This window comes from Rhyacophila brunnea, unplaced genomic scaffold (genome assembly GCF_057557595.1).
Source record: "Rhyacophila brunnea isolate RB1 unplaced genomic scaffold, BYU_Rbru_1.0 scaffold_16, whole genome shotgun sequence".
Lineage (NCBI taxonomy): Eukaryota > Metazoa > Arthropoda > Insecta > Trichoptera > Rhyacophilidae > Rhyacophila > Rhyacophila brunnea.
The window spans coordinates 39,401,013-39,420,327 of NW_028232816.1; the positions used below are offsets into that span (position 1 = coordinate 39,401,013).

Sequence of the window (19,315 nt, forward strand, 5' to 3'; positions counted from 1 at the left end):
GCTTCCGATGAGACGAAATCAGAGACAAAGGGTACCTAATTATTGCGACGAAAAATAACTAGGTATGTCTAATTACAATAATAGTGCACAAGATGTAGACAGCAATATTTTCAAATCGTGGGTAGTTTTCAAAATGATTTTAATTCATTACCTACTACCGAGATATTTCAAAATCAGAATTTATTTTTTATTACAAAATTTTATCTAGGTATTTAATTGATAAAAAAATATATCTAATAAATTCTATCGTTTTAATTATTATATGTAGGTATGAGAATATATTTTTTATAAATGCAATGCATATTACATACCTACCTAAATGTAATTAAAAAAGATATGTTCAAGTAATCACAAAAAAAATAATTACGAGGTTGGCATAACTGGCTGTCAAAACTAAAAAAAATCGTTCAAACGTGAAACTTAAAAGTAAATACTAAATTATTGGGCAACGGAAATAAATATTGTCCTAAACCTAAACCCTTCAAAGAAATTGATGAAACGTTTATAAATAGAAATACTAATAGTATAACAATTTGTTTAGAAAACACTAATCAACTAAGAAACACACATATTTGTTGAAAAATATGGGTGATACAAACGTTTGCCATAGAAAAGTTTTATTAAAAAATATACATTCATTGTCTTTATCAGCCGTTTGGGTGAATGGTAAAATTGAACAAACGGTGGGCACCGATATATTAATTATCAATGATGGCACCGGGAGAGCCAAGATATCAAAATGTGATTCAGTTCAGAGCACGACAAATAGAGGTTGGATATCGAAAGGTCACTAACTATATTACACATTGTTTTGTCGTATAACGGTTGGAAATAAAGAATTTGTGTTGTGTTATCTTTGGTAACTGTGTGTGATCAAGACTTTGTAGAAAATATGTATAAGTACTGTCATTATAGTGCCGTTTCTTTTCTTATTGAAGAAGTAAAATTTCATGACCACAAAATAATATGTCCATACTACTCATCGTTTTAAAATGTCGAATAAATTCATATTTTGGTATATCTAATGTTACAGCACTTTTTCAAATTAGTTTTTAGTTTGTCAATGCATGTAACATTAAAATTAGTGTTTCCAATTGCCTACAGATCGCCGATGAAAAACCAAGAAATCATTATTTTATAATGAACAATATTTTTTTCTCTAATTTCCCAATTAAATTATTCATTGTCGTCCTGTAAAGAGCACATGATTCCTTAAAATATTAACACTCCTGTTCAGGGACGGCTCTTGTATAGGAGCAAAGGTGCACTGATCTCCCAAATTATTACGTAACTATGTAATAATAAGTACGTATTCAAATACCTACTATCACTCCCCTCCATTTTGCGTGTGTGAATTTCTCAACTGTCACTTTGTGTTTTGTTTTCTTTTTCTATCGTCTGTATTTGGGATGAAGGTGGATAATTGACACACGCAAAATGGAGGGGAGTGATAAGTGGCGCCCAACGTGGGGCTACGCTTCTTGATTTTGATCGTCTGGAATCAAGAAGCAGGTGAAATTTCTTTCACCCGGACACACACCCTGAGATCCAAACACCGGAATAGGAAACGGCGAGGAAGAAACATCCAGAGGCTTGCCTCTGGTGGCGCTCAACAAAGTATAATAATAAGCAGTAGAAAGAGGATGCTGCCAAAGCCAAGCCAGTGAAGAAAAGAGCAGAAACACCCGGATTGCGAAGTCATGGCTCCCGATGTACTCCCGACCAACTGCATCCGCCAGCGAACTTGGCCCACGGACGAGTGTATCGGGCAAGACCCTGGCTCCAACGAGGGAAAACGGCATCAAACGCCCTGCATCATCAGCCGCTTGAGCCCTCTTCGTCAACAGCAGCGTGTCTGTGAGCCTTGCAATCAGCCCTGGCCCAGATGCACCAGGATGAAGAGAGCTACAAAGCGGCCTTCTTCAGCTGAGCAAAGCAACCTCCATCAGCGGATAGCAGCCAAGCAGCATCCTTAGCCATTAGCATCATAGATTAGTTAGTTTTAAGTGTTTTGTGTTTGGAAGCGATGTATAATAAGTTATTTCAGTGCTCGAAGTGGAAAATTTTACAACCCGGAGCGGTTGTATGAGGCAGAATGGCGTTCCGGTCCATTTCGGGCCCTGATATATTTTTAAAATTATTTTTATAAACTTTAAAGCCATTTAAGTATTAAATTAAGTTTTCTGCATATTATATTAGTATAATATCAGTGTAGTGCGTGTAATTCGATAGCCGCGGCAGGGCAAGCGAGCAAAAAAGGGGGTCGAGTAATGCGCCGGTATGCATTTTCGTGAGGGATCGACTTATTTTCGGACGGTCGCTGTTGGGAAGGCTGGGTGCGACGTCCTCTCTCAGCATCCGCCCGTACGGTAGACATGGGGAGCCGCGAACCACTACGCCCACAAAGCGGCGTAGTGCTGCATCCGAAACTCTCTGGTTGCCGTCGGTCCGAGGGTGTTGAGAGGGCTGGGCGCGACGCCCTCCTCTCTCAACAGCTTTACGGTAGGCCTGGGAACCGCGAACCACTATGCTACAGTGCTGCATCCGAGTCTCTCCAGCCGCCGACGTACCGGGAGGGCTTCGATCCTTCAACGTCTAGAGACGCAACCACCCCTTATCAAGCCGCCGCACTGTCCAGTTACACACGCTATCGTAATCAGCCCTTAGTTGGCCCGATCCCCATTCGGGCCTTTCCGGAGAGGTGCGCTTGTGACACCCCCGTCTTTGTGTATCTGAAGAGGCCCGAATCGGTATCGAAGCCAGCAAATAATAAAGCGCTGATTACGAAAATAAATAATAATAACAGAGCCGAGCCGGCAACATTGTTTTTGACCGTTGGAGATATGCAACGTCGCCCAAGAAAAAAAACCGTTGGGAATGATTTTTCAAGATGGCGCGGAGATCGCGACAAGCAGCAAAATCGCGAACGCGTACATTTCGCCCTCCGTAGAATTAAATTATTAAAAAAATGTAACCATATAGTATAATAAACGTAAATAAACTCGCCGCTTCCATCACAATTCCGGTGCCTTAATTATCCACCTTCATCCCAAATACAGACGATAAAAAAGAAAACAAAACACAAAGTGACAGTTGAGAGAAATTCTCTTACCAAAATGGAGGGAAGTGATACTACATATTGTATGAATTAATTATTGTAAAATATCTTTAATTTGTCGCCCGTCTGCACGTATAAAATGCGCGTAATTTCTGGCGGCCTGCATGTATGCATAGGTACGTCTTTCGTAGTATTAATTGTGCAGGAGAGAAATCGAACCGCCTGGCGATGATTTTTTTTTCACGCTGCCGATAATGTGGGCTCAGTTGTGATCTTTTTTCATTTCCGAACGTGCAATATTTACCTCACTTGGAACACTGTCCCTCCCGATCCGAGCTTACGTGCGCAGACGACATTTCACGACAACACTGTGTTTGATTGGCGCGAAGAATAACAACTCACAAACGCTTTTGAAGTCGGTACAATTTTCCCGCGTAATATTTCAAATTATTATATTGTTATTTAACACGTTATGAGGTAAATGCTCTGTTATTTGCCCTATAATATTGAATCAATCAAAATATTGATTAGAGTGATATTGTGATCATTAAGTTAGGTGTAGAAATCTCAACATACAAATACCAATTGTATAATTATTTTACCTTTAAAAATTTAATAATTTTATTATGCCTAGAGCAAAGTAAACTTGTAAATGTAAGTAACTGATAAACTACTTATTAATAACCTTTGCATAATATGTACATACTACAACTTTTTACGTACCTACTTATACTACTCTAAGAGAAGTAGTTATTTAACGAAAGCATTACATTGTAACAATTTCTACAATATTAGGTATTTCAATAGAGTATGTGGAGTATGAGCGTTATTTTTCAACGTAAAAGAGGATACAATATTTTTTAAGATGAACAAAGCAATTTTCCAATGTCAATTATTGAAGAAAAGAAATATAAATTATTATATCAAATACAATATTCGTGTTACCGAAGTATTTTTGATGTTGAATACATCGTTCAAATCAGCCCTAATTGGAGTGCAATTCTGGAGTTGAGGTGTACAAAAGTATTAGCAATTTTTATAACAGATAGTAACTATATCCCGTTGAAAAATCACCGGTCCATAGTATTTATAAAAATGATACAGCGCGTAGGTATATGCGGGGAATGTGGGATGCAAATAACCGAAAGGGGAGTATAAGATATGCCCGAATTGCGTCATTTTTACGGCTTTGTCCCAATGACATAATATGTCTAAAATACTTGCATCAGTTATAATTTATGGAATTTAGGAGTGTCAAACGTGGAAACTACGTTGGCACATATGAAATGTATTACAATAAAAATCTAAAAGAGTTTGTATGCCCTTTGCATCATACCTATCATATCCAGAAGCTTGGACTTTATAACTTTGACAACAAATAAATGCTGTCAGTGAATGTGAGCGTCGTTTCGTTTCAACCCCCCCCCCAAGATGTATTATATATTTAATCATAAGCCTACCTCCACTCCGAAGGCTATTGCCGATTTTTTTCAATACCACAAAAAGGAAAATGCATGTTTTTCTCCCACTCCCTAATTTTATTATCACCGGCCGCCACTGCTCCTGTTACTGTAATGTCACATTGGGTGACCCAGCCTATTAAGATGATACATCAGTGAAACGGCAAATAATTTTCAACTATAGGCGCGACGAAATTTTAGACTCGCTGGCATTCGGAGAGAGAACGTCGAGCTGGGAACATGTCAATTTGTTTCGTGATGGCGACGGGGGTATTAATTCTTAAATCGTGTAAAGATGACTAAAAACGTTACCCATTTACTTTAAAAAGAAAACATGTCAATGAATATATTATTATTGTTACTAATAGAACAATAAACAGAACATTAAATGGACGCATATTGGATTTATATGACAAATTATATTTCGTTCGGCATGCGTCATTTGCACCCGCGACCCGCAATCCGCGCATCGCCTAGCCACGATCTTTTTAGACCGTGCCTCAACTGAGGTATAGCCTATCTCAGTTAAGTAATATGCACTTTGTCATATTAATATTTTAGCTATTCCTGGAATTATTGATATTACACATAATTAAAATGGTATTACATTCAAAATCGATAGTATTATCCAGGAATTACATGTCATTGATAGATATCCGTCAGATTTCATTTGCCTGTCATAAAGTAAAAATTCACATTGCAAACAGAGCGTTGCATTCCATTATGAATAAAAGAGATAGATCTAAAAGTATAATATATACTATATTATATTATTATATGACAAAGAGAGGCTTACCTAATTTTGTGAAAGAGACATGACAGTAAGCGGTGTGATCAAGATAGTGTTATGACTAGCCTTCTTGTAGGCAATAAGAATGTATAGAAATATGTTCATGTAATTATTGAGTTTTGATGCCTTTTCGATCATAAAAATAATAGTAAACAATGACAATGAAACCTTATTAGACTTAACTTTGTAGCCAAATTAGGCATTTCCCTTTTGACTAAGTACCGTAATATTGTCAATCTTGTACGGTAACCCAAGGTGACATCACCGGAATGGACGGAATTTATTAGCATCATAAAGAGAAGATTAAGAAAGTTTTAGAGAATAGACTAAACTCACTTTTATCCGTCTACTCCTCTACCTACCTATACCTCTACCCGTACCTCTCCTCGCCTATTCACCACTGCTCTTTGACCTCTTTACCTTGTGCGATTTTTAAGAAATTTTACATTGTAACTTTGGAACCCTTCGAGATATTGAGATAAAATTAGTTCCAATAATGTAATATAAGCTCCTGAGGTTTCATCAATATTGGTTCAGTAATTTTTAATTATAGCAGAAAAAATGGAAACAGATAATATGTGGTCACACGATAGTCAAATTTTATTAATGAAGTAGTAGGTATAGATGATCAGCCCTCCCTTACATTGCAGTGATGATATAAGAGCGATCTACGTGCTTCAAAACTGAAGTGGCAGAATCTAGCGCTTGAGGGTGACATTGCGAAGTGATTGTACAATGTGACTTCTGTATTGTGATCAATACATTTTAATATGTAGGGGTATATAGGTGGCCATACATGGCGAGGTTGAACCTGCCACAGACTAACTGTATAACATAACTGTACGTTAGTGAGCACACCACAGATCAGTTCAAACTCCATTTAAATCTCAGTCCCGGTAAATAGTACCATAGAGATTTCATTTATGTCCGTCTGATACCATCGCCCACGGTGGTCGCGCGGCTTACGCGTTGGACTACTATAACGCCGTGAGTCCCAGGTTCGAATCCTGGGTCTGGCAAGTACACATATTGTTTTTCAATTTGTATGTGAGTCAGGGTATGGACCTAATAGGTTGAGCAAGTGGCTGACATCCATTTCTCGTAAAAAACAAAATCTGTTAATACAAACCTCTACTCTGTGGAGGCCCATATGATCCTATTAGGATCGGACATGGTCGGAATGAAAAATGAATGATTCCATTAATCGTCATATTTTCTTTCTGTTGTGAACTTTAACCGTTGGCTTTTTTCTTCCAGGTGCTCATTGTTGGATTATTGGATTTTTAACCAACACTAAAGGATTACCTGAGATAGTTGCTAGAAAGATAGTTAACATATCCGAAAATGAACTCGCTATTAAGTCGTGGCATTCAGAAGTTCATGACTTGGACTCGTATTTAGATGGAAAACACCAACCTGAATTAATATCAGAAGAAGAAATCATGTTCAATTGAATATTCAAAGTTGTGTAATATGGATTTGGTGTACGACAGGGGTGTATATTGTTTCCTCTACTCTTTCATATGCACTCTGTTTTTAACGTAGCCATAATAAATGAATCGGCAGATATTGTGGTTAATGGGAAACCTATTAATAGTATACGGTATGCCAATGACACAGTGCTGATTGCTAAATACGAGGGTGGGTCAATAATTCCTTAGAAAAAAGCATTAAAACAGTTTTTATTTTTGTATTTTTTTTTATTTCTCAACATAATCTCCTTGGAGCTCAATACACTTGGTTAGACGTTTCTCAATATTTTTTAAACCGTCAGAAAAATAAGTTTTCGGAAGGTCCTCAAAATAAGCATTTGTCCGATCGATGACTTCTTCATTTGAAAAAAAACGTTGTCCACTTAGCCATTTTTTTAAGTTTGGGAAAAGGAAAAAGTCACTGGGGGCTAAATCTGGCGAATACGGTGGGTGGTCGACCAATTCGAACTCCAATTCTTCAATTTTAGCCATTGATCGTAAACATGTGTGAACACGGGCATTGTCCTGATGAAAGAGGATTTTTTCCTGTTTAAATGAGGCCGTTTTTCTTCAATTTCGTTTTTTAGCTGGTCCAATAAAGATGCATAATAATCCCCTGTTATTTTTTTTCCTTTTTCCAAATAGTCAACGAAAATAATTTCACGTGCATCCCAAAATACAGTAGCCATAACCTTACCAGCTGATTTTACGGTTTTCGCCTTCTTTGGACATGGTTTGCCTTCGCAATCCACTGCTTTGACTGTTCTTTCGTCTCGGGAGTATAGTGGTGTATCCATGTTTCATCTACAGTCACAAAGCGACGAAAAAATTCATCCGGATTGCGTTGCATGAGCGACAACAGGGCTTTAGAGGCCACCACCCTATTGCGTTTATTGTCGACTGTGAGCAAACGCGGCACCCATCTTGCAGAAATATTTTTCATGCCCAATTTGTCATGTAAAATAGAAATGACGCTACCTTTTGAGATCCCTATAACCTCAATTATCTCACTCAACTTTAATCTTCGGTCACTTAACACCATATCGTGGATTTTATTGATCATTTCTGGTGTAGTCACCTCTACAGGACGTCCTGAGCGTGGTTTATCCTTTGTTGATGTACGACCACGTTTAAATTCATTTAACCAGTTATAAATAGTTGCAAGTGAAGGAGCAGATATGCCGTGAACTAAATCCAACTCATTTTTTATTTCCTTTGCTGTTAACCCTTTTATATTAAAATGTTTAATAACAGCTCTAACCTCAATTTTCTCCATTTTCCATTTTCCACAAGCAAATTTTTTTTTTAAATGTACGAGAAACACACAACAACCCGACCAATCTGATTGAAACTTCGCAGCATACTGAATCGGTAGTGCCGCTGCATGAAAACAAACCGCTTACAGTACTAGTCGCGCCACCTGTCGGCTTTTCTAAGGACTTATTGACCCACCCTCGTACATTGAATAGTAGGAAAGGTTAACGAGGCATAAATGTGTAAGATTTAAAAATGAAATTTTATTACCAGTATCAAAAATAGTGACATGAAACACAAGTTTTGTTATCAATTAAATGCATGGCCCAATATGGATATTAAAGAACATGGGTCAATGAGAAATGGGACCTGTATCAAGAAATAAAAATAAGAATTGCCTTTCTCAAAATGAGATGCCTCCTTAGCTATTGATTTAGACTGCTTATGGCCTGCTGTTATCATCTCTCAATCTTTTTCTATGGTGTGGAGATAAGGACGCTAAACAAGAAGATTTCATGGAGAATTAAGGCTTTTGACATGTAGCTGTATAGATTCATCCACAAAATTCCTTGGAGTCACAAAGAGACCAACAACTTTTTATTATATTACCTTACCGTTTATGGCCAAAATAAATACCATCAGATATTGAATTGGAATTTTATTTACTGTGTACTTACAATTAGCATGAGGTTTAATAGTTTTGACAGGAAACTAAACATAATCAGAGAGTCCCCAGACGAGGGACGTCACCGATCCCTCCAAATTTTTAGTCTTAACGTACTTGCACTTGCTAAATAAAATAAACTATTTTTTCATTGTAATTAGATAGGATGCAAGTGGTTAAATTGGTAAAGCACATTGACTGGAATCCAATGAATGTAAGTTGAGTCCAGTCCAATTTTTTCTAATATGTATATTTCTGAGGTATTTCCAAATTACATATGTATGTTCAATAAAAAATGTTCTCATGTTTCCTGGTACATTCTAAAATCTTCTGAATTATTCATTGAATAAAAAAAAATCTACCTAGGTACCTACCTATTTAATTTAAAACCATTGATTTTTTCAAAAAATTAAAATGGTACCCTTATAATTTCAAATCCTTTTTATTTATACCGAATCTAGTTTTGGTACATATGGTCACAATCTGTCAACCCCTATACAGTCGGTAGAAGATTATTCCGGACGATTGCAATTAAAAATATTGATAATCGCTATAATTAGTTGATGGTTGGTCTAATCGTTACCTAGCAAACCTGTCAGCGGCACAGGTGATTTAATTTAGTCAAAAGTTGAAACTTTTTCTGAGATGCAAGTAGGTAATACTACCGATACGAATTTGGCTAATTTCAATTATTTTTAAGATGTTCAGAGCCACAAGATGGATTATTTTATTATTCAGATTGTATGCGATAGCTTTCTACACATGGCCCTCACAAGGGGGGGCTAACAGGGCTATAACCTATGGGCCCGGGCTCAGGGGGGGGGGCCCGACGTGGCTGGTCGATCAGATATGTGAGATAAACACGCATCACAAATTTTCTCTTAATAGTAAAAAAAGTCGCCTGTGGAGCTATTTCTTAAAAGGGACATTAACATTTAAAAATGAGGCTGTAAGATGCAATTTGAGTGTTTTGTGTTGATACTCGACAACTCCATATTTCAAGTAGATGTAGGTATTAAAACCACATAAAGTTGCCAAAAAATTAACTGAAGGCCCTTTTAGGTAACGTAATTTTGAAAACGTTTCTGTTGTGGATCACACATGCCATTAAACTTAGCGATTGGTAGAGGGAGCACCAAAGATCCTGGCTGGAGGGCCCGTTTTAAGATGTGAGGGTCATGATGCTACGTCTTCATAGTCCTACGCGTAATGTGCTGGTCTTTCTTCTGGGGGCTCCTGATTAGGTCACAATATATGACGTATGTAGTTTTCTCGGTCTGGGTGTTTGCAATTGTTTCACTTCTATTACTATTATAATATTAGGACTCGTGTTATGTTTTATATTTTATTATAATGTATGCATACATATATTACAGCACACCGTTAGGTAGGTACTTACATAAAAATCTACTCTTTTCTGCGAGTAATAAACTTTTTTCAATCTTGGTAGGTAAGTACTTATGACCAATAAAATTTAAGGTAGGTATCTATTTAAAATCATTTCGAAATTAGATACCTACCTACTGTCCAATCTTTTGGTACCTACTGTCGGCAATTTTTTACTCCTCATATTCAGTAATGCATCATAGTGATTGTATATATTTTATAGTATATTTAATATTGTTTTGTGGTATTCAGTACAAATTTACAATAATATTATTCATCCTAAAGTCTTCACTTATTTTATTACCTTACCTACCTATCTATTAAGGGTTACTTGAACATATTTTTATACGGCCGGTAAAAGTCAAAATTTAGCGTCTCTAAAAGGATGATTAAGAAAAAGTACAATTCCGGCGCTGTCATGTTCTATCGCTTTATGTTGTGTTGGTTAAGTAGAGTTTGAATACGAAATACTTTTAATACTTTATTCACAAGCTAAACATCAAACTAAACTAAGGAAAAATGGTAAGTTTTAACTGTTTTATACGCTGATAGTATTAAGTAATTTACACAATCATCACTTTCAGATTTAATTTTTGCTTCATAATGCTGCTATAACAATTTTTTCAACTTTTAGGCCCGCCGGTATGATACGAGAACAACTATATTCTCACCCGAAGGTATGCACACTTCTTGATATATATTTTATAGTTTTTTACGATTATTATAATATTCATTTTTAATTATAATAATACGTTAAAATAATTGCTAACCCAGGTACTTAATATCGTTTCATAACACTTGCCTTTTTTAACGGTTGTTTTTTTTTATGCTGACTGGGTTCTACAACGACTCGCTTTAGTGAAGCATAGAATTCCATAGAATATACATATCCTCAGAATCTTGCAAGCAGTGTAAATGTCCTATAATTACCAATAGACTCCATGAAGTCTTATGTAGTGAATGTCCTATCAATTCTTCATATTAACTAGCCTTACATGTAGCACTAACACATTTTTGGTTTGAGCAGTCTGCCAGGGAGGCACTAGCCAGTGCTTATTTGGTGCATCTCAATGGCTGTGTACCTAGTTTCCCCCATTTCTTTTTACGTTTATTTGTGTCTCCCAAAATTCCTTACTTTGTCTACCGCATATGACATGTCCAACTTCCAGTAGGCTGTGATGTACTATCCTATATCAAACCTGGCAGTGATCTACCACATTGTCATTCATTAACATATTATTTGGTTGGCTAAGGACACTGACTATGTATAGTTTTAGTTACAAACTATGGTACAAGTTAGTTATGGGAAAGCCAGCGGCAAACACATTTTGAAAATAGCCCATATACTGGATTATTTGTTAGGTTAGGTTAGGTTTTCATTCTTGAATTCATGAATTTCAAAATCCGCTGTCAATAAAGTTTCCGCCGTTCACGCCTGGTTTCCCCATAACCAACTTGTACTCAAACTACATATTTCTTCCACCATTCGTCGTGCAAGTGATGAGTTTTGGTGTTCTTTTGGGACTCATCGTCACACTATCCTCCTACTGTGCAAAGAGTCTAATTCTTCTTATTGTGCCATCCCCTAGCGGAGGTCGGCCACCATCAAGGCGATCTTATATTTGTCCTCGCACAAAATAGCTGCACATCTGTGAGCATTATCTTACCACTTTTCGCAAAGATAAAGCAATCATTTCAGCCTGCGTTCGGTTCCCAGGTCGAAATTCTGAGAATTATCAATTAGGCACGTGTTACTTTTAAATGCAGCAATGAAAAAAGTTAATCCGATCACAATGTGTTTAGTCCATGGGTGAAGTTATACCGAAAAACAAAAATTGTGAAGCAAAATTTTCAAAGATTTTGGGGTAAAAGCAAAAATCGTCCACCGCTCACCACGGAAGCCTTACCGCCCACTAGTGGGCGGTACGGACCAGGTTGACGACCCGTGCGTTAGAGTAAGATAGAATTTTGACCGTGCCAACAATATAATGTCAAGGCAGAACTCATCGATTTCATAGAAATTATATAACTTTTTACCCATTTGGGTAATGACTTCATATTTAATCAGTACTTACCTGTTAACGTTGCATTATTAAACCAATCATTGTTGAAGTACATAATTAATTAATCTTTAAATAAGCTAGATATGTAGGTTTCCAATATTACAATACAGCATTTCCGTTGTATTTTGCAAACAAACATGTGTGGTTCTATATTACAAAATCACAATAAATACTTAAATGAGGATTTAAACACAAAATAACACATACAACGGTAATAGTTATGTAAAAGACAAAACACAATAGATGGACATACAGCTTTCTACAATATTATGTTGACATTCAATATCTGACGTTTACCACCAGCGCCTCTAGCGGCAAAGTATAGTATGTAGTTCAATGACAACCTGTACTCGGCAGTGGCGGTTGAGTTTTAGTATACTTCCGTAGAAGTAGGCTTGCGCAACCGGTCATAGTGCTTCATTCAAAAATTGGGCTCCAGGAGTAATCCAATTTTTTTCACCTCAGATTTTTCAAAATCATTTCAATAAAAAGTGTGTGTTGCATTATTGCATAAAAAATAATTATATACTATTTACAGGTCGCCTGTACCAAGTGGAGTATGCCATGGAGGCCATCAGTCATGCGGGAACAAGTTTAGGAATCCTGGCCACCGATGGCATCTTACTGGCTGCCGAGAGACGAAACACCAACAAATTGCTGGACGAGGTGTTTTTCTCGGAGAAGATCTACAAATTGAACGACGATATGGTGTGTAGCGTGGCGGGGATCACTTCCGACGCTAACGTCTTGATCAACGAACTGAGGTTGCTGGCGCAGAGGTACCTCCTGCAGTATGGAGAGTCCATTCCATGCGAGCAGCTTGTTTCATGGTTATGTGATGTGAAGCAGGCGTACACTCAGTACGGAGGTAATAATACTGAACAATGTTGGTGTTTGGGTTGTCAGCATATGTTCTATCTTCTTATTTCTTTCCTCAACGTTGGTGGAAGGAGAAGAATGAACCGTTCTGAAAGTCTCCAGCAATATAATATACTGAACAACTTATGTATTCACTGTAAAAATGTGGTTATCGCTTTTTATTCACCACATATAAAATTTTGTTTTACAAGACATGTTTCGCTCATATGGTGAGCTATACCCATTTATGATAAAGCTCACCACGAGGGCTAAAAGACAACCAAAGACTGACCCAAGGTATGCTGAGGATTGATGGAATATTAAGGAAATTATGTAGCAGCAAATAACAAGGAACTGAGAAGAGTAGAGAGAGCTGGAGGAGAGTTGCTGATGATGATGAGTCAAGTGCTGAATTTCTTGAAAAGATTAAGTTTTTGTGAATCCTACAGCTTTTGAGTTGGATAACTGTTTTGGGCGGCTACAAATTAATCTGCAGGTAACCCTCGTTACCCCGGCTAGTGCGAATTCGTCATATCATAATAATTAGTTTAATATCAAGTGTTTTCAAATTTTACATTGTAATGTTTTTCAAATCCCACGTTGAACACTAAATTTCACTTATCGCGATCGTGTCTAAAATGTATATGTACCTCCCAATCAAAGGCGGGTTATCTGTATTCTCATTCTGAAAATGAGTTCATTGCCTCAATCATTTATGTTGTAATAGAAATTATTGTAGAATTTACAAAAACTTTGTTTCAAAACCATAATAAGAGTCCTTCTCACAAAACACCTGTTCAATTGATTAATTTACTTGAATCAAAGTAAATATGTTTTTGTTTGCAGGTAAACGTCCATTTGGAGTTTCGATTCTATACATGGGCTGGGATAAGCATTACGGTTATCAACTTTACCAATCTGACCCCAGCGGTAATTATGGTGGCTGGAAAGCCACTTGTATCGGAAACAACAGTGCCGTAAGTAATCATTGTTACACATCCACTTCTCAATAGCAAAACTGCAAACCTTACGGCTTTTATTGTTGTTTTTATTTAATAAAACGCAATTTTTTTATAGTACTTATTCCACTTTAATTAATATATTAGGACCGGTTTCGTCCGCCTCAGTGGGACATTTTCAACTCTTACGGCTTTTGTTTTTTTTACCACACGTCATTTGCTGCATTGAACAAATCTCCTTTTTTTCACATTTTAATCAACAAATTACATGATTTCATATTGAGATAGCATTGATAATTCATTAGTTTTTGCTTTACTGAAAAGTGAGTAATGTGACGTGTGTACTCAACTGTTCAACTCAATATTTTTAATACACATTGCATCTATACCTAGAGTTTTATACAGTAGTTAGTTAATTTAATAGTACAGTAAGCCTCTATGTTGCGGGTTAATTCAGAGTTAGTGAATCCTAACAACATAACCCTTTACGGTCAGTCCAATCAGACTTGACCTTAATGTTATTCCCATAATTCTTATTACTGACACTCGACATTGTCAAAAAAACATATTGTTTTTAACCGTTTAGCCGTAATCAGCATTTCGGCAAAATGACTCCTAAATAGTGATCCAAATTGGTAATTAAAATATATCTTCATACTATAGTGGAAACACTTTTTCAGAGAAAATCACAAACTATTTAATGACATGGTACGATATAAAAACAAAACTTTAAGGCTAGAAAGGAATAGGAAGGACCTTCTCAAATCTGGGATACAAATGAAATTGCATGACAATTGTGCATGTTTAGTTGAGTATCTCAATATGTACTTATTCATGAAGAAGCATGAAGATTTTGCTTTAAAAACTTAGTTGGTTGGTGGGTCTGGATCCAGAAATTGAATTTTATTAATAATTCATTGTTATTTTTAAGGCTGCCGTCTCGAGTCTGAAGCAAGAATATAAAGAAAATGACACAACTTTAGCGCAGGCGAAAGCACTTGCCGTGAAAGTTCTTAGTAAAACCCTGGATATGACTAAACTCACGTCTGAAAAAGGTAAATTGTCTTGATGTTCCTCCGATTTCTATAAGCTGGCGTACGCGTCATGGCGTCGCGTTTACAATGGAGTTGGCGGGGGGCGGACGTAATGCAGTCTTAAGATGCAGAAGCGGGGGGAATTTAGTTCCACTAGTTCATAAAAGAACCGTGATGACGTGTACGTCAGCTTATAGAAATCGGTATTTATGTAATATTTTCATTTTGTCTATTAGAACGTATTTCTGTTTTTACTTTTGAAATTTCCATCTTTGGACTTTTCTTATTAACCCACGTATCACACAATTCGACCATTTTCCATAATACATATGTTGGCGAACAATGTTGACATGATAATACTCACTATGTGTGAAATGGGGGATCCGCCTCTGTTGGCAAACAATGGTCGCGAGATAATATTCACTGTATGTGAAATGGGGTTTTCTTGTTTCTGCAACCTCAAGCGCATTAGAAAACAGGGTGAATATTTATTTACATCGTTGTCAATAAACCAAAAACTATACCATTTCAGCTCCTTCTAATCAAACTAGTTTTCGTTAATTTGAAATGTATGATTTATATTTAGTTTGGTACATAATAGTATATCGTGTTTAACATAGATCTACATACTTTTGTTTTAGTTTATTCTACCTATTCTCTTACACCAATTAGATTTTAATCTGCCCTGGGCGATGTTTCAATAAAATTAGTTTTGAATGTACATATGTGCTTCACGATAGGTCTATCAGCCTATCGAGGTGCAAGTCTTAAATTCCGCCGTTTCGTAAAAAAAATTAAATGAATATCGCCAAACCCGCTCTAGGATAAATAACAGTTTACTAAATCCGCTCTACATAGCCGACTAATCAGACGTTGCGGTTCAAACCTTGATTTTTAACATACATTTAAATCGCTATACAAATGTCACCACTACTAGCATCAACATTATCGTAAATACTCAATGATTTACTCGAAACTCAAAAAAACCTCCAGAGTGGGTTTAGCGACTAAGCGACTCATATGACATGGGATTCTAACCAGGTGAAGACAGTGAAACTCTGTAATCTGCCATATAGGGCAGTGCGCGTGCTGAGTTGCGTTTGGGGTTATCAGCACATAAATTACTTTATTATTGTTGTATGTCTAATAAGATATTTTTATCATTTCAGTTGAGATGGCAACACTAACTAGAGTAAACGGCAAAATTAAGACAAGAATCTTAACGAATGCGGAAGTAAGTGCTCTCATCACTGAGTTTGAGAAGGGTGAGGCGGCTGCGGAGGCAGCCAAGAAGCAGCAAAAACAATAGATTTTATAACTTACCTTTTAATTTCAAATTCTGTCTGATTATTCCTTTCTAACTTAAAATATTAAATGAATCCTTTTTAAAAAAAATCTTGTCTTTATTGATATATCCTTTTATTTATTCCATCCATCGCCTATGCATACATAATACACACCTTCCATTGTACTCCATTCCTGTGATGACGAGGACGGAATCAAAGTGCAGAGGGAACCAAGTTGGGTAAATGGGCTGGTTAAATATGCAATTATAAATTCTTCATAACTGTCTTGAACATTGGTCTGATTCTCAATACATACATACATTAAACTAACATCAAGAATTTTCTACTAATTGAAATATCTTGATTTTAGTAATTAAGTCAGATATGTATTGTGAGATAATAACATTGTATGTATATGAATGAATACAACCTCCACACTGTGTACGCCCATATTATGATCTTAAGGCTTCATATGTACATACGTGCTGTCCTCGCGGTCAGCCGCCTTGCGGATAACTGCAAACACAACCGCGACTCGCAGTAAGCCGCAAGGCGGCCTGCCGCTAATGCGTATGAGCCCTCAGTGTGAGGCCTCAGTGCTAGCGTTTTGCGCAACTCAAACGTATAACCGTGTGTGAAAATGTTCGTAGACAATGTCTTTTTTTGGTTATACATTGTCACCAGACGAAAAAACCCCTGGCCCGCAGTTTCAAATCACAAATCCGCAACCTAATCAAACGCCTTCTAATTAGGGTTCACCACCCCTGATTTACGAAATAACATCACCACGGCACATTTCAACAGCGGCAAAAAGGGCGAGTACCTAAGCCCAGCTACTAGGAAATGGTAACTTGCCGAGAGACAAACAAAAATTTACCGTAATTTTGTTTCATCCCTTTGCCCCTCCCTCCTGTCTCATCACCCATAGATCTGTCGGAGATAATTGCAGGCAGTGCAAATTCTCCCGGGAGAGTGGTAGGTGTCTAGGACCACGCGCTCGGCGTGGCCTGGCCACGCTTGTCTCAATATGATAAATTAGTGGATCTCTTTCCCCGTTATTGTGTTAATAATAATCCCTATAACCACCTCAAAACCACGCATCGCGTCCTCGATAAAACGCCTTCGCGCCAGTTTGGCTAATGTGTTCAAACACGTGCTCCCATATAGTGACTGTGCGATAGCTAAATCTAAGACTCCTTTAAGTGTAATTAATAATGTAATCCAACCAATGTCTGAAAAGTTAATGTAATTAAACGTCCCTGCGCAGGGAAATTGTCAAATCAAAGACGTGTTTTATCTTGAATTATATGTCCTGATGTCCACACAACCCTCAATCAAGGTGATACTCGTGAAGAACGCTGCCAGCATACATGTGAGTTCTCCACCCATTCTTCTCGGTATCAACATTTATACGTTTGAGTTGCGCAAAACGCTCAACGCTGCGCCGAACGCTGCCACTTAGGATCAGATATGGTAATAAAAAAAAAATATATGAATGATCAAATGTTAGGAATTGTTCATAAAAATCAGTTCAATCCATCGTCACACAAATATGTAGGTTCATCATTATCAGTCAGGGTCGAGTCACTGCTTGCTGCATGAAGGCCTCCCCTAGCTCCTTCCTCTCTTTTAGGTGCTTAGCTCTTCGCTGCCACATACATTCACCGAACTTCATGAGTTTGTCCATCCATTATGTTTTAGGGCATCCTTGTGGACATTTAGTGCCCTTTGGGCACTACTGTATGACTGCATTCTTCCAGCGGCTGTCCACTCGCAGAGCGACATTCCAGCCCATCATCATTTCATCTGCTCAGCGACCTCTATCACATCATACTCTTGTCTGCTTCCTTATCCATTGGTTTCTTTTATGTTCTTATGCCTAACATCCATTCTTCCATGCCACGTTACTTACGTTCCTCGTAATTTTTGGGTTTCTCTTACAGTAAAGGTTTGAATACATTATGATCATGTCACATGCGGGCACAGCAACAAATTTAGCCTACGGTTTCGTCCTGCTTACCAAAGTCGAAGGTCAATAAGAAAAAAAAATTGAAAGGAAATAAACCAAAAAAAATATAAACTAAAAAGATTTGTCTTGTTAAACTTTTTATATCAATTTTGCAATACATTTTATATCCACTTTCAATACCGAATATATCGGTATTGTCTGACTTTTAAAACCAGTATTTCCAAGGCCTGAACAAAAACGATGCATGAGTGCGAGTGAGAAAGTATTCGGCACCCTTATAATCTCTGTGACACGCGCTAGAGTAAGATAAAAGGTCTACATATTTTTGAGTCAGTTTCCAAAAGTATCGCTAGCAAATCGTGGTGAATCGCTTCATGTAGCATCGATAATCTGCGAGTTCGTGTTGCTAAATTTGCTATTTTTTGTGTTAAACATAAAGTCAGTGGTATATATTTTTAGTTAATTAAGTAGGAAAGGTGGTTCTGCGTGTTATATTAAAATATGGTAGCCGTACTGATAAGCAAGAAGATGGTATTACGTTTTATAGGTAAGTTGATACATGTTCGTGACAATTAATTTGTATATTATTATTTATTTTAATATCAGTGACCTAGTGTTTCTTTAAAATAACTTAAATTATGGATATCTTTACCTAATGGTTGCATTTTGACCGCTTAAAAATACTATATAACGTAAAAAAATATAAAATTATATTTTAATTCTGAGCGTCTAGTGCGAGCACTAGCAAAATGGTCTATGGTCTCGAACATTTGTAGGCGAATGCGTTCGCTCGCCCATAAACCAAACGCACGGCACGTAGCTTCATTTAGCAATGCAACGGGTGGCGTCTAGATGTATCTATAGTATATGAGTATTTCAGTATCGAAAAGTACTGGGAACCGGTATTGCAATCCCTAATTATTCAATAAATGGACCATAAGTAGTAGTTGCCATAACCACTGTTATTATGTAATCTGAAAGGAATTGTATCGAAAACAGGAACAATGTTACAAAATCACAACAAAAAAACTTTTTAAAAGTTTTACTGTGTTACCATACATT

At 37.0% G+C, this 19,315-nt stretch overlaps 2 protein-coding genes across 2 annotated transcripts; both read left to right on the plus strand.

The window, feature by feature from the left end:
• Positions 1-405: 405 nt before the first annotated feature.
• Positions 406-8,676, plus strand: LOC147074711 (uncharacterized). Its single transcript, XM_085943486.1, has 2 exons — positions 406-786; positions 6,566-8,676. The coding sequence occupies exons 1-2, from the start codon at positions 585-587 to the stop codon at positions 6,760-6,762; spliced, it is 399 nt and encodes a 132-aa protein (XP_085799612.1). The 5' UTR covers positions 406-584; the 3' UTR covers positions 6,763-8,676.
• Positions 8,677-10,502: 1,826 nt separating this feature from the next.
• On the plus strand, positions 10,503-16,393 carry Prosalpha3 (proteasome alpha3 subunit). The gene is made up of 6 exons (XM_085943488.1): positions 10,503-10,606; positions 10,719-10,761; positions 12,686-13,015; positions 13,852-13,982; positions 14,896-15,019; positions 16,168-16,393. The coding sequence occupies exons 1-6, from the start codon at positions 10,604-10,606 to the stop codon at positions 16,305-16,307; spliced, it is 771 nt and encodes a 256-aa protein (XP_085799614.1). The 5' UTR covers positions 10,503-10,603; the 3' UTR covers positions 16,308-16,393.
• The last annotated feature ends 2,922 nt before the right edge of the window (positions 16,394-19,315 follow it).